Source organism: Henningerozyma blattae, chromosome 2 (genome assembly GCF_000315915.1).
Source record: "Henningerozyma blattae CBS 6284 chromosome 2, complete genome".
Lineage (NCBI taxonomy): Eukaryota > Fungi > Ascomycota > Saccharomycetes > Saccharomycetales > Saccharomycetaceae > Henningerozyma > Henningerozyma blattae.
The window spans coordinates 1,755,628-1,771,098 of NC_020186.1; the positions used below are offsets into that span (position 1 = coordinate 1,755,628).

Sequence of the window (15,471 nt, forward strand, 5' to 3'; positions counted from 1 at the left end):
CATTAAAAGTGAACCTTATTTTAGTGTAAGCAATACTGAGGGAAACATTAGATCTTAACTCAAAGTTTTTTGTGAAGCATAATAAAGTTAGTTAATACACAAATAAAGATGGTTGATTTCTACCGCCAAGTTGATCCAATTAAAGAACAAGTGATACCACCTCAGGATAATCTGGAACTTCTTCCTTTAAAGTCACAAAACTGCAAATTAATTTCATCATCCAAAATTATTGGATCTCCAAAAATTGTCGATGGTATATCAGTTCGTTGTCCAAAGTATTTATTATCTTTTTCTTCAACTACTAGGAAAAATTTAGTAACATTATGTGATTTAGTAGATTCTAAACTCGAAAAAATTAATAACAAATATTATTATTATGAGTCAAAAATCACAGGTACTCTAAGTTCATTACATTCAGATCATTCAGAATTATTGATCCCTAATATTTTCTATATTGGTGTTGCAGCCATGGCAGGTTCCGTTTTAACTAAAAGAAGTAATATTCTCTATAGAGTTTCAATGCCGGTGATATTTGGTACTGCTGGCTTCTATTATACATTACCAAAGACATACTCTAATACAATTGATCTGCTACATGAATGGGAAGAATCAAAATTACCTAAATTTACTAAATTCCAGGATGCCACAATTGATAATACTAAATGGATGTATGGAGTTGGTGTAGATTTAACTCAAAAAGTGACTCGTTCTGGTTGGAAGTTACAAAACTATTTTAAGAATTTGTTGGGTGGTGAGTAAATAAGTATACTTCAAAAAATAAATATGACCTGGTATTTCATTAATCTTTTCTAAACATATATTCAAAATCTATATATTCTTCTCTCTCTAGCCTGTAAGTAAAAATAAGTTACACTTGCCATCTATATATACTATAGATATTATTCTTAATCTTTAAATATATATACAAAATATTTGAATTAATTCAGAAGAAATAGTAATTAGTCGTTTTAAATCAAACTTAATTCAAAAACATTAATACTTTAGAGATATAGATATATTTATTAATAAATTAAAAATAAATAGATAGATTAGCAAATAAATAAGGTTCGCATTTGATCATCAAAGACAAAGACTTTAATAATAAAGCAAAGTTAAATAAGAAGGAATAAAATTAATATCCTAACTTTATTCCATTAGACCTTGACTGTAGACATCTTTGGACCGAAAGGTTCGTAATGAATGTCATCTTTCTTGAATTCTAATACTTTGAAATGATCGACCATACCTTTCATGAAGCCCAAAGGACCACATAGATATACATCAGCACCTTCAGGAATGTTTTCTTTCAAAAATTTAGCATCAATTTCTGGTTGTTTGTTAGTGTGAACTACAACTTTCTTAACAGATGAAGCGTTCTTTAATAATCCATCCACTTCTTTCTTAAATACTTCAGAAGCTTCATCTTGTGATGATTGGAACCAATAAATTGGCCTGCTAGGATAATTTCTAATTTGTGTCTCTAGCATGGCTAATAAAGGAGTAGCCCCAACACCTGCAGCCAATAATACTAAAGGAACTTTATCTTGCATGATTAAATCTTTATTCATTGTGAAATCACCAGCAGGGGCACTCAATTCTAATTCATCACCAACTTTAACATCTAAGTCTAAATACTCGGAAACTAACCCGTTAGGTAAGTTTTCAGTTTGTTCTAATTTGACAGAGAATTTTAAGTTTTCATCATGTAATGAAGAACATAGAGAATAATGTCTTAATGCGTCATATTTATTATCTTGACGGATTGGATGTGTCTTAACTGTAATGTATTGTCCTGCTTCGATGGGTAAATTTTTCAAAATTATATCAGTTGGATTCTTTGGAGTCACTGTAAATTTGATAACATTTGTACCTACAGGTTCCATGGCACTAACGAGAAATTTTTTCCAACCTGGCCACATAGCCTCTTTATACATCTGCTTTTCGACATCAATAAAAACGTTAGCAATTTCTCCATAAGCTTTAGTCCATGCATCAATAATTTGCGGAGTAGCAGCAGGTCCAAGGACTTGTTGAATAGCTTTAATTAAATATTCACCAACAATATCGTATTGTTCTGGGTAAATTTGTAGTGCACGATGTTTATGACCAATTTGTCTAACATGAGTTAAAAGTGGTGATAAATCATCGATATGTTTTGCAGCAGCAAGTACTGTAGTGGCCAATGCATTTGGTTGAGCACCTCTCATTTGATTTGTTCTATTAAATACATTACGTAATTCATTATGATCGTTAAGCATATTTTTATAGAAGGTTTTTGTTATGGTTGTACCATGTTGCTCCAGTACAGGAACAGTAGCCTTGATAATAGTACGAACTTGTTCAGGCAACATAATTGCAAAAATTTTATAGCAATAAAGAGAGGTTGGATGGATATAAGATGTTAATTCTTAAAGGTAAACTATTAGTTATATACTATTAAGATAAGTATACTAACTCTTGGTAAACACACATAGTTACAAAAAAAATTGAATTGAAATCATTACTTCTTATATAGATTACGTCTGAATTTTTTCAACCTATATCGATATATTTCAAAGGGAAATTGTGTCTCATAAAATAAAGGAATCTTTCCTCTTGTAGCCTTAAGCCAATATAATAACTATAAGTAAATAACCTTGAAAGGCGGCATCATGGTAAGTACTAAGTGTCTATAAAACATCTTGACAAATCCACATTCTATGCCAAATTATGCTTTGTTAAGTCTATTTTTCCCTAGTTTCTGTATGAAATTTTATGTCACTCCCAATATAGTAAAAGCCGGGGGTGTTAAAACCGATAATTTCAAAAAGGTTTTGGATTGCTCCAAAACTTCAAATATTCTCCAAATTTGCAACTATTCATTACTATAATCCAAGGGCACAATAGTATCTTCTAAAATTAGACTTTGGAGACATCGCCTGATGTTACTTTGTGCTATTCAATCATATTGTGTGCCTATAATTCTCATGATGTCTTTTGCATTCATATTGTATCTTGCCCGATCTTATATGGCCTTCAAAGGTTAACACCGAAATATTTCTTCATGGCAAAATCTGGTCATATAGGAACAATATATTCCTTCTAATATCCTGCTATATTCTGTAGGTTGCATATGTATAGATTCCTTACGATGTTTGTGCTAATGCAAATATAATGTATATGTAGTAGATGAATATTGAGACTGCTACAATGGGGAGTATCGGAATATTTTTCAACCTAGTTTTGAGAGCAGTTTTTTATCTTATTGTATTCTCAAAACTGAAAAATTAAAAAAGAAAAAAAATAAAAAAATAAAAAGCCCGTTGTGTTTTATTATTGAACTGGGATAGTTTGTATTTACAAATTTGCTCTAACTTTGGTAAACAATGCCATCTTTTGAGTCCCAGGTGACGTCTAAATTAAATATAGAATTAACACACCAATCCCACTTGACAGCCAATATCTTCATATCGTTATTCATCACTTTTTTAAACTTCTTGACTTGAGAACCCTTGCTGACAATGAAAATACAATCAAAAGACTGATCATCTTTCTGATCCTTCTTCGAAGGTATATTTTGTATAAAATCTTCCTTGTTAAATGTTTTTGGTATTATTTTTATATCTCGCATGCCATGTGAAGTTAAAATCGATCTAATAACTTCTATACCACCAGGAATATCGTTGATTAGATTAACATTTGTAACGTTGCCTCTTTCAAATATTTTGGTTGGTAAATTAGTCTTATTCAAGATGCGTTGTTCATTAATGTCATCTTCGAAATCTCGTATTTGATATTTTTCAAAAGGCAACTTAATGCTTCCAGATTTTTTACCATTAATAATTGCCAAAAGATCTATTAAAAAAGATGGTGTTAAAAGGTATTTTAAAGGCTTGAAGCTAAAACTTTTCAAAAACTTCGCAGTCCTCATCTTTTTGGGCGCAAATATTGTATTTAATTTGTCAATATTATCACTGGTAATATCATCATGTATCTTTATGCCTAATCTCTTCAAAATATGTAATTCTAATTCATTATTTAGCTCTGGGCACCCTGTACAAACAGCTTCAATGTTATAAGGTAAACAGCTTTTGGGTGATTTCTTACTAAATAGTAAATCAATATCTATATTGCTGTCTTTACTACCCTTTTGATTTAAGATGTTTGATAGTTTCTCTTTAGCCAACTTATCTAATTTCTTATTATTCTCCAAATCTTCGAATTCTTCAACTGTTTTTTTACGCTTATTGCTTTTTTGATATTGATTTAATGATTCAATATCAGTATGCATTCTTTTGTTTGCCTTTGACTTTGCTGCTCTGCTTCCATGTGAAGGCGACGAAAATAAAGTCGTAGAATTATTACTGTCATTATCATCATTAATCTCGTTTTTGAATGGAGAGGAACATTTTACTGATTTAATTATTTCATTTGAAGAAATTTCAGATATATATTCTATTTGATTTTTTTTTGAATTGTTTGGTAAATCTTTTGGAGCTTTAGCAACTAGTTCTACAGATTCTTCTTTATGAGTTTTATCTGTTAAATTAGGTTTTTTCTTTTTAGTTGTATATATCGTTTTCTTCGGTATTGATAAGTCATCATCTAATATTGTAACGTCATCTGCGTGAGGAATACCATTATTCAATTGAAATTCTGAATCTCTAGGTGGTAAAGTTTCTTCTAGAGAACTATTGGTTTCCTTATCATTCACATCATTTATTTCTGTTTCAGATAGAACGCATGCTTCGTTAAGTTTTTCAGTTAAGTTAGAGTAATTAACTGTTGACGGCCTTGAAGGTGCTAATAATGAAACAGGAGTCTTAAATGGATCAATCGAACTTTGAGATGGATATTTTATCGAGTGGTGTGGATTTGTATTTGATACATTTTTTATGCTCGGTAATTCATTTATATTTTGTTGAGGTATTTGAAATATTCCCTCTAATGTGGATGTACTATCTATACCACCATCTTGAGTAGTTGATAATGAAAATACGTCATCTATTTTCATGTCTGTATGATTATTGATATAACCAAATGAATCAAATATTGATTCCTCATTATCCTTTGGGAAAATTAAATACTTTGGAATTAATTTCAAATTTTTATTTTGAATATAACAATCATGTAGCCAACGATGGTTTAGTATTTTTATATCTTGTCCCTTAGAGTTCCATAACTTTGCAGATTCAAATTTTTTACCTATTGGTTTTTTTACAATTAAAAAATTCGTGAATTTTTTTGTAAGATTAACACTTGAATTGGCTCCCAGTAAATAAATTAATAGTTGTAAATAATATCGTTGAACCCCGTAGAAATTAGTAAAAGAGATTGTAGTTTGACCATTGAGAAGTTTTGATTGAAATGGGGTATACCATATTGAAGTGGATGGATCAATAAATTTTTGGGATTGCCAAATATTTAATAGCCAAATCAAATTTCCTAACGATAATTTTTTATTACTTAGTAGTGAATTATATTCATTTGAAATTAAATTTGCTCCAATATAACAATTTGCTATTTTAAATGAACTAAAGTCATTCTCATCTAAATATCTTTTAATTTTACCATTCTGAGATATAATGAAGTCATTTATCAGTATTAATAAATTTTTACTCAATTTTAAATTCATGGATACAATAAACGTCTTATTAGTTAATAGATTGGGGGAAATATGAGTATTTGAAAAAGATATTTTCTTATTAATAAAGTCCCAAGAATCCTCATAAAGAGTGGAACAATCTGTAGAATTATCAGGAATTACATAGTTGTCCACGTTTTGGATTGAACCTACTTTCCAGCAATGGTATAACCAAGTTGGAAATACAAAATTGATGTTATTAAACTTTGTTTCCTTTGATGGATGATTTTTAATTGCAATTATCGCCGGATCATCAGATTTATTTGAAATTAGATGAGTAATAGAATTTGATAAAATATCTGTAAGAGATCCACCTAATGAAATGATTAAGTGTTTAATAAAAAGATATTCTATACTAGTAAAGCAAGAATTGGAAACATAAAAATGTAAATTGGGTGAACTAATATCTGGTGTGGCGGACTTTGATTTTAAGTGTTGTTGACGAGCAAAAATATAATGATTTGCAAAAGTATAATTATATAGTTTTAATACCTTATTGTCTCTAATGGAATGATTAAGAAAATCAAAATCTACAATTGGCAATAATAAGTTGATTGTTAAAATATTAAAAATATCTTGATCAAAACTTTGTTTGTTTAAAATAATAAAATCAGGAATAGTATTATCAAATTTAGAATTTAGCCAGTCATAAATTTTATCACAATCTTTAGAATCTTTATATTTTGATATAATATCTTTCAATTCATATATATCTAATTCTGCTAAATGATTTACACCATTCTGTATTAAGCAATTTTTAATATTATCAAATTCAATAGAATGATCATTAATTAAAGCAACATTTAGCTCTTTGAATAGCATTCTAATTAGACATACGTTTTTTATTCTTCAATAATGTAGGAGTAAAATAAAAATAACAAGATATAATTAAATATATATAATTATTAATGCATAACACCATAGATCATTGAATTTCTAAAAACTAACATAATAAAACTACGCGTTTTTAGAAAAATACGTTAAACTTAAAAACAAATAAGAAAAAAAAATAAATAAATAAATAAAAAAAGTTACGTAAATTTTTCATTAAAAGCTGAATTATATACAACTTTTAAGTGCGCGTATAGATGATATTGTTACACATTTTCTAGAAAATTTTTCTTGACATCAGCGTGTATATCTTTCCAATCGATCTCTTCATAATCAGCGTCAAATTCATGTACCATATCTAAGGCAAACTTTATATGGCCTGCTAACAACGCTTGTTCTATGGGTGTTACATTCCAAGAATCTTTTTTATTTACTGGTGAATTATGTTTAATCAATATACGGGCTAATTCTATATTTCCTAGGGCAGCTGCTCTATGTAATGGTAGTTTGCCTGTCTTGTCAGGAATACGAACAGATTCACCGTTTCTTAGAAGATAAGTAACGACGGCATCGTGTTTTTTGCTAATGGCTAAATGCAAGCAAGTCATACCTTGTTTAGTCTGTATATCCCAGTCTACTTTATGTCCATTTTCAACATCAAAAGCTTCCAACTTTTTCAATATTTCTACTGAGCCAATAGATGAACAAATATGATATGGAGTCCAACCACCTTCATCCTTGCACAGGAACATTTCAGGTGCCTTGGGAGGAAAACTGTCCAATAACAAATGTACTATATCTGTTGAACTCATAGATACAGCCCAATGGATAGGTAAACGATCGTCATCATCTCTTGTAAGTAATAATTCAGGGTTTTCTTTTATTAATTCTTTAGCAGTATCAAATTTATTTTCCATACAAGCATGATGTAAAGGGTATTTTTCAGAAGACATAATTCAAAGTATAATTTAGTCGAATTTTAGTATAATTTGGTAGATTTGTAATAGAATTTTAGTACAGTTTAGTGGTAAACCAACAATTGCTAGCACTTTATTCTTACATTCTCTATGATTCTTTATATACTTATTATTTGTCAGCTTAATATCAAACCAAATTCCTGTATCCCTTAGTCCTTTTTCTTTTCCGTTTTTTTGAGATTGACGATCATTTTGTAAAAAATAAGAAAGGAACGGCGGTAGCATATTTCGATGTTCGATTTCTTTTAACTAATTTCAAATATGAATTCGTTGATTATCGAGGAATAATGTTAGATAACATAATTAAATAGGCTAAGTGTGATGATATACGTATATACATACATATATATATATATATATATGTGTGTGTGTGTGTCTGTGTGTGTGTATGTGTGGCCTTTACTACCACATGATGTGTTGTGGATTCTCTTCTGTTTCCCATATAAATGGCTTTTTGATAAAGACAATAAGCATGAATATGTTAATCAGACCAAACCAGAGGAATTCGTAGAAAAGACGTCTTGTACCTGTTACAATAGTTACACCTGTATCACTAGTTTTTGGGGCATCAGAGATGCTATCGTCTATGAAAGGCTGGGCACTACATGTAATTGCAAGTCTCCAAAATAAGTATGGTAAAATGTAGTAACGTGGCTCAAATAAAGGTGATGGGACTACTGTTGCTAAAGTACATAAAATCAATGCACTCCATGAAACATGAGTTAACTGTAAAGGCATTTCTTTGATATCTTCAACCACTAAAGGTTGTAATGAGCTTGATAGTAATTCACATGGTCTTAGGACTTCATAATACACAAAAGTTGAGAAATGGTAAACACCACTCATAAATCCATATTTAATAATTTTGTATGGGTTATTTATAATACGTTTGAATAAATAAAACGTATAATGTCTATTGTCCGCCAATAAAAATGGATGAATAACTGTAAAGTATCTGATTACCAGCATAATACCGATTATTTCAAAAAATGTTCTAAATGGTTTTAGTAAACATCTAATTAGGTAGTTTTCTAAAAATCTCCTTGAGATCCAAATTGGAATGCTAAATATCATAATGAACATGATGCAATAAAAGATTTGGACAAGGTGTAGTCCTGCAACATGATTGGCTTTATCACCTAATGTAATCGAACCATTCCAAATTATAAATATTAAAAATAGAGCAAAATTTATGAAAAATGGAAGAACGATTCTAGGAAATTCTTCAATGGAATTGATTAACACTTTGATATAATTGTTGAGATGTGATTGATTGAATCCCTTTTTCATCATAGTCTCTCTTTCCAATCCAACTACCATGATATAGGCGTTCCAAATAATATTAGTTTGTCTAAAGCAGCAACTTAGTCCACCAACTATAGAACTAGCCCAAATACTATATTTGCCAACTGGTCTTGTAAGCATTAAAGTTAATGATTCTAATATTAATATACTGCTCCAAACATCAGTATAATATAAGTAGTAATACATGCTCAACAAAGGAAATATCATTAAGTTTATTGGCCAAAACCCAATGGCATTATGGAAAAATAATGGTCTTAATACAATTAATGGTAATATAACTGCACCACCAAGAAGATTTGTCATTCTTAAAATACAGCGTGTCGACCAATTGAAAATATAATGGAAAAATTTCCAATTTAACCAGCCCATAATATATAACCCAGGCGGTGTGGTAATTTTGGGATCCCAATTAAACCAATTGCCCTTGATATATTCTATCGTTTGATTCACATGGAATTTTTCATCGATAAAATCGAATGGTACAACTTGTGTATTAATAATTTTAAACGTTATTAAAAAATAAATAAGCAGAAGAATATAAAGGATTATATTCATTGTAAAATTAAATATAACCTCGCTATTAATATTTACTTTGGATACCAGGTCCAATGGTTACAAAATCTGCTTCATCTTGTTGTTGCACTTCTACTTTGGTAGATTCAGTCATATCTTCTATGTTATCGAATATGCAACAACTGTATATAAGATAGCAAATATTTATCAATTGTTGCAAAGCTATCGATTAATATTTCTGTTACTTGTGCGAGCTAAAGTAATTTTAAGTTTCTTTCTATTGCAATAGTTAAAAATATTAGGCTTTTTACCTACAATTTGATTTTTAAAATACCGAATGTTAAAGAATACCGACGAGTTGAATTATTAAACTGTTAAAGCAGATATTTAAACAGATAAATGAAATTGGCAAAAAATTGCATAAAATGATATACTATTAAATTAATGCCTAAACTATATATGCTATAAGAATGTTATTACTAAAAACGAAGTAGTATAAAAAAAATGGTTATATATGAGTTATAAATAAAATCCTAAAGGAGCTAATATATTGAAAAAATAATGTGTAACCTGTGAGAATATAATAGATATTCTGGGATTAGAAATTATTTTTGTTCCATAATGGCGCTGAGTATCTAATAATTGTCCTAACTAATCTTCTTCTTTTGAACTCATTATCAACCAAATATTCATCTTCCATTTTATTTTCCTTAGAATAAACCAAATCCCTTTCCATTACCCAATTTCTAACATCATTATCAATTTCCCAATCAAAATTTTGATCAAATACCCAAGGTTTTGGTGAAGTTACATCAATCAATCTTTGTACACCGGGTGGTGGTGTTTGTGATTTTCTAAAAGAATCATTTTTATCAAATACTTGGGTTGAATATAAGAAGAACTCCCATTTATTAAAGTTTAATTCATTTCTTTTATAAATTTCAAAAATTTCGATCTTAGCTATTTCAGGCTTTTCATCAAATATCATTACTTTATCATTGACTCTCATTGGCATCTTTTTCATATTGACTTTCTTGACATATTTTTGTTTTTCCTTTTCTTCTTTTAATTTCTCTTCCTTCTTTAATCTTTCTTCTTCAGTTTCAGTAGTTTTGAACAACTTCATTAATTTTTCTCTAAAAATTGGATGAATCAGTAGCATACCGATCCATAGATTACCAATTATAATGATATTCCAATTTATAAACTTGCTTATCCAAATCATTATAATCACTAGCAATGTCCAAATAATAAAAATTAAGCTTGATTTATATTCGTCTTTAAAGCCACCAATATCAAAAACAAATTGCTCTGCCATTCTATTTATTTGTATCAAATGATCTATCAAGTTTTTTATATCTTTTACAGTAGTGATAAAGGCGATTCCACTTCTTTCTATATTATTGTTATTAGGATCAACTTCTTTGACTTCTAAATTAGAACTATCTTTATCGTATTCTTTTATTTCAGAAATTGGATACCATGCATTACTTGGCCCACTTGTAGCCATATCAAAGAAAAAACTGGAGCCATAATTTCGAGTATTACATTTTTTGGTTACATTACGCCTTGTAATTGACATTACATCCTGTCTGTATGGATGTTTGCAGATAAATCCTGGAATCATTACACAATAAATAGAAAATATAGAAATAATAATACCAATATTAATTGGATTCATAAGCATTAAAGTTCCTAAAATTAAACAAACTAGAGTACCAGTTGGATTTCTCCAAGTGACAATTCTAATTAAGGCATCTTGGAATTCATACACTGCGGGAAGTTTTTCACTAATGATATGAATATCTTTTATCAAACCAATAATAGAAAGCTCTGCTTCGATTTCTTTTGCTTTGTCAGTAAATCTTTCACGTTCAGGTATTTTATGTTTTATTGCTTTTAATAAAACTTGATCAAAAAATGCATCAATTAAAGGGCCTAAATTTGTCTGTAAATTTTCATCGTTATCAAAATCTAGGTCTTCAAATCCACTAATATTATTGTTAGCAAGATTTATTACTTGAGTTTTTCCAGAATTCAATAGAGTCGATCCCATTTCCTTGGTCTTGTCAATATAATTTCCCTTAAGACCATTTTGTATTTCGGGCACTGAAGGCATTGATGGTATTGAAGAAATTGTTGGTAAAGAAGACGTACTTATTGTATTTTGTACCATATTTTTTACTTCAGATATCCCATGATTATCCCTAATGTTTTGGTAACTAGCTTTACTATTATTAATCACATCTTTCCCTTTATCTGTCAAATTAGAGATTGTCTCCGAGTGTTTTTGATAAGCACTTGCTAGGCCATTATACTTGCTACCTAACTTATCCATTTGTAAATTTTAGTATTGCGCCAATATTCACTATATATATAGTATTCTATTGAATTAAGTGTGTTCTTCGTAATATTATAAATACTGGGTCTATCAAGAATTCTTCAAATATGACATATTTCTCCATCCTTAAAATTCTGTAAAAGGCCGAGTCCTATAAAGGGCGATAACCATCATTGTTCATTTCTGAATAATAAGTTATAACTAGTATCTGAGCATTCACGATAGAGTCATTAAGTGCAATGTTCATTGTTTGAAACTTTATAAATTTGTGAATAAGTAGGTCCAGTTTATCCAGTTAAGCAAAAGTATCAAATGACTTTTGTTTTAGAAGTTTAGTATCTGAATAATATCAGCATTATCATTTGAAACAATGATGCATTGTATTCTTGTTGCTTGCATACACTTTTATCAAGTATATTTATTAAGATATGTAAGTTTTAGATAGTTAAAGAAGACAGCTAATGTTTTATTTTTGCTCTTCGACATCTATCTATTCAGAGAAAGATAATGGATCCTAGATACCTGAGCTTGCCCATCTCAATAATTTTCTTAGTATAATTCAAAAATATTAACAATTATTACCAAGAACTTAACTTAAGTATTAGGATATTTTTGTGAGTTTTTTTAAAGAAATTTTTAAATGACTTCATTTTAAACCAATATAATAATTTTATTTTCACAAAATTTAGTTACAAAACTCCAAGCATAATTTTATTTATAATATAGAAGCCCCCAATATTTAATATACAAATTGTGATTTATCTAATAAATTCTTCTCGCTTTACATTTATTCCCTCCATATGCTCGATCAAATTGGACCCAAACAACCCAGGTTCATTTGCTTCATTAATAATATCTTCTTTCTCACTCCATAAATCATAAAAACGAATAGTTTCATCATTTGTTGCAACACAAATAGAGGAATCATTTGGAGATGTTACTGCACAGAGCGCACGAATAGGCGTTGGTGAAGTTACTTGCATTAAAGGGTTTAAACTTGGAAATGAATACAGTGTTGCCAAAATAGGTTTCTCGATATCTCCAAATCCAAATGTCGCAACCAATTGTTTATATCTTGTTGACCAAATGAGTGATGTGATTTGTCCTTTAGTTGAAACTTCTTTTATTAGAGTGCCCGTTGTAGTGTGCCAAAATTTTATTTTACGATCTTTACTTCCACCACCTGTAGCAAGTAATGATTTTGACCATGGACAGAAAGATACTGCTTTGACTGCTGCAGTATGTGGAAATGTATAATTCAGAATAGGATTTTCCGTTGCTGTGATATCCCACAAAGTACAAGAGTTATCATTTCCTCCAACAGCAAGCAAATTACAATCTTCGTTGATTGAAATACCTTTAAAAAAAAAACGACAAAAACTTATATACATATAAGAAAGTTAAAATTGTTAGTACTTTTCCCATTAAAATATTGTAATAAGTATAAGATTTATAATACATACCGCAAATTTGTTGTGTTTGTGCTTGAAAACTTGAAATGTGAACAATTTCCCATTTAGAGTAAGTATCATTGGACTCAAAATCAAGCTCAGTGCTAATATCTGTATATGTCTCATAATCACTATTATTTTCAAACATTGGACCAAAAATTCCATCTTTCCCCAATCTCTCATCTTCAATATCGCTAACATATTTAGTTATTGCTGGAATTCTCAAATTCTTTTTATTATTTGAATTTACTGAATTTATATTTGAATTATTTGAGTTTGTATTAGATGTTTGGCTATTACTTCTAACTGAATTTCTCAAATCATTAAAGATAAACATGCTATTTGATCCTGTATCATCATTTATATTTATATTTGAAGCAATTGCATTATTGCGTGTGCTAGTATACAAATCAAAAAGATTTGTTGTGGTAGTAGAACCTTTTCTTGTTCTTCCTATATTATAATAATTAGTTTTAGAGTTACTTGGAATTCTTTTAGAATATATTTTCGAAGAATCATATTTATTCTTGGAATATAATTTTTTTGGAGGAATTTCAATAATATTTAAAAATGTAACATCGCCATTTTCTTCACCAATAATAAATTTAATCTTATTTATATCCTTGGTATCTTCTTTAAACCATTTAATACATCCAATACCCTTAAAATTATTACTTTGATATTCAAAAAGTGGAATTTGTTTAGATACATTATTATTCGGTATTTTTTGTCTTTCAATAGAAATAGTCTGATTAAACAATAAGAGTTTCCCTTTTTTAGTGCCCACAAGAACTAAATCATTAAATGGACAGGATGAGATGGAGCAAATGATATCATTTTTGGTACTTAAATATTCATTATTTAAGATTGGTATAGCGCCAATTTTATCTGACCAAATATAAACAGAGTAACCTAAAGCAACAATGATATTATTTGTGGTGATTGACCATGATATTAAGTTTGAGTAAAAATCATTTCTTAAATTTGGAGCATCAAGAACTCTATATGGGATATGACTTTTTATTCTATTTGTTGGTCGTTGATTAATATTTTTAGTATTGTTTTTATCTATATCATTTGAATCATTAAACTTATTTGGAAAGTTATATAAAAATGGATCAAATATATCCATAGGATAGGTGGGTCTTTTTTTATCTTTTCTAAATATAGTGGAATTGTCTTTTGGCGAATTATTATTAGAATAAGAAGAATTATTATAAGAATATGAAGAATTAAAATTTAAAACACGATTTTGCTTAATGAATCCTAAAGAATTTGCAATTTTATCTTTGTATTGACTATCGTCTAAAGAAATTGAATTATTATCTTTTATCGGAGTACTTGAATGTGGCATAGTTAATGAAGAAACTGGTGTTCTATTATTACTTGTAATTGGATCATAAAATCCAGAATATCTTAAATTTGAGAAAAAACTTGTAGAGTTTGTAAATAACGTCGTAAAATTATTACTATCAATTTCTTCATTTAATCTATTATCATTTGCTCCCAAGTCGTCATTAGTATTCATATTAACACTAGCAAAATCATTAATAATATTTTTCAATTTTGGTGAATTGGAACGATATGCATTTTTTGAAGTAGCCATTGGGATAAATCTATCTAAATTCAATTGAGTTTCAAAAGAATTAATTACAGGATTTGTTGAATTTAAATTATAATCTTTGTTATGTTTAATTTTTTTTCTCTTGTTTGTATTAATATGATTGTCATTATTAGCAAAGGGATTTGACATGCCATTACTGGTTTTATAATAATGAATGAATTTTTCTGAACTTTTACGTGGCATTTTCTTCTTCTTTTTTTCTAAGTTTAAAAGAGATTTAGTTAAAAAATAATTTAATAATTATAATAGTGATTATTTTTAATTTTTTATTCTTTTTTTTTTTTCGATTTCTAGCGAAGGAATATTCAACAATCAAAATATTTTAGAATATTGAATATTTATTTATTGGTTTTCTCAAATCAGCTTGCTACAACCTAATCTTTTAAAAGATTGAAGATTCAGTACTTTTATTTTTTAATTTTATTTTTTTGGACTATCTAAAATTTTTATTCAATAATTATTAACCTTATAATCTCTTTGCAGATCACAAAACAAAAATTAAAAAAAATGGTAATATTATCTCAAAAATATGAAAACTCCGAGCGGCAAAATTTTGTGAAATGAAGAATTTCCAAATAAATAATAAAAATTTAAGTTTTTTAGTTCAATTTAGTAAAAAAGAAATACCAGTATCTAGTTGTCTGTTATTTAGTAGCGAGGATGTTTGTTTATGAAAGATAGTGATTGTGCGATTTGTAAATATTTTTTTTTAATTCTATACTTAATGTTATTCCTTTTCTTCCATTATTTTATTGACTTAACAATCTGAATATTCTACTGTCAGAATTCACATCGAGCTAGATAGA

The 15,471-nt window shown here is 28.7% G+C and overlaps 7 protein-coding genes across 7 annotated transcripts; 1 reads left to right on the forward strand and 6 right to left on the reverse strand.

Moving 5' to 3' along the window:
* Nucleotides 1–108: 108 nt before the first annotated feature.
* Nucleotides 109–759, forward strand: MIC26 (Mic26p; the record flags this gene model as incomplete). Its single annotated transcript, XM_004179026.1, has 1 exon — nucleotides 109–759. One exon carries the CDS (start codon nucleotides 109–111, stop codon nucleotides 757–759), a length of 651 nt encoding a protein of 216 aa, XP_004179074.1.
* A 395-nt stretch (nucleotides 760–1,154) lies between these two features.
* Nucleotides 1,155–2,351, reverse strand: TBLA0B07380 (uncharacterized protein; the record flags this gene model as incomplete). Its single annotated transcript, XM_004179027.1, has 1 exon — nucleotides 1,155–2,351. The coding sequence occupies one exon, from the start codon at nucleotides 2,349–2,351 to the stop codon at nucleotides 1,155–1,157; it is 1,197 nt and encodes a 398-aa protein (XP_004179075.1).
* Nucleotides 2,352–3,349: 998 nt separating this feature from the next.
* TBLA0B07390 (uncharacterized protein) lies at nucleotides 3,350–6,445 on the reverse strand (the record flags this gene model as incomplete). Its single annotated transcript, XM_004179028.1, has 1 exon — nucleotides 3,350–6,445. The coding sequence occupies one exon, from the start codon at nucleotides 6,443–6,445 to the stop codon at nucleotides 3,350–3,352; it is 3,096 nt and encodes a 1,031-aa protein (XP_004179076.1).
* A 275-nt stretch (nucleotides 6,446–6,720) lies between these two features.
* Nucleotides 6,721–7,407, reverse strand: NAS6 (Nas6p; the record flags this gene model as incomplete). The annotated part of the gene is made up of 1 exon (XM_004179029.1): nucleotides 6,721–7,407. One exon carries the CDS (start codon nucleotides 7,405–7,407, stop codon nucleotides 6,721–6,723), a length of 687 nt encoding a protein of 228 aa, XP_004179077.1.
* A 426-nt stretch (nucleotides 7,408–7,833) lies between these two features.
* On the reverse strand, nucleotides 7,834–9,291 carry DIE2 (dolichyl-P-Glc:Glc(2)Man(9)GlcNAc(2)-PP-dolichol alpha-1,2- glucosyltransferase; the record flags this gene model as incomplete). The annotated part of the gene is made up of 1 exon (XM_004179030.1): nucleotides 7,834–9,291. The coding sequence occupies one exon, from the start codon at nucleotides 9,289–9,291 to the stop codon at nucleotides 7,834–7,836; it is 1,458 nt and encodes a 485-aa protein (XP_004179078.1).
* A 556-nt stretch (nucleotides 9,292–9,847) lies between these two features.
* On the reverse strand, nucleotides 9,848–11,587 carry PEX28 (Pex28p; the record flags this gene model as incomplete). The annotated part of the gene is made up of 1 exon (XM_004179031.1): nucleotides 9,848–11,587. One exon carries the CDS (start codon nucleotides 11,585–11,587, stop codon nucleotides 9,848–9,850), a length of 1,740 nt encoding a protein of 579 aa, XP_004179079.1.
* A 761-nt stretch (nucleotides 11,588–12,348) lies between these two features.
* AMA1 (Ama1p) lies at nucleotides 12,349–14,848 on the reverse strand (the record flags this gene model as incomplete). The annotated part of the gene is made up of 2 exons (XM_004179032.1): nucleotides 12,349–12,947; nucleotides 13,054–14,848. The coding sequence occupies 2 exons, from the start codon at nucleotides 14,846–14,848 to the stop codon at nucleotides 12,349–12,351; spliced, it is 2,394 nt and encodes a 797-aa protein (XP_004179080.1).
* Between the last annotated feature and the right edge of the window lie 623 nt (nucleotides 14,849–15,471).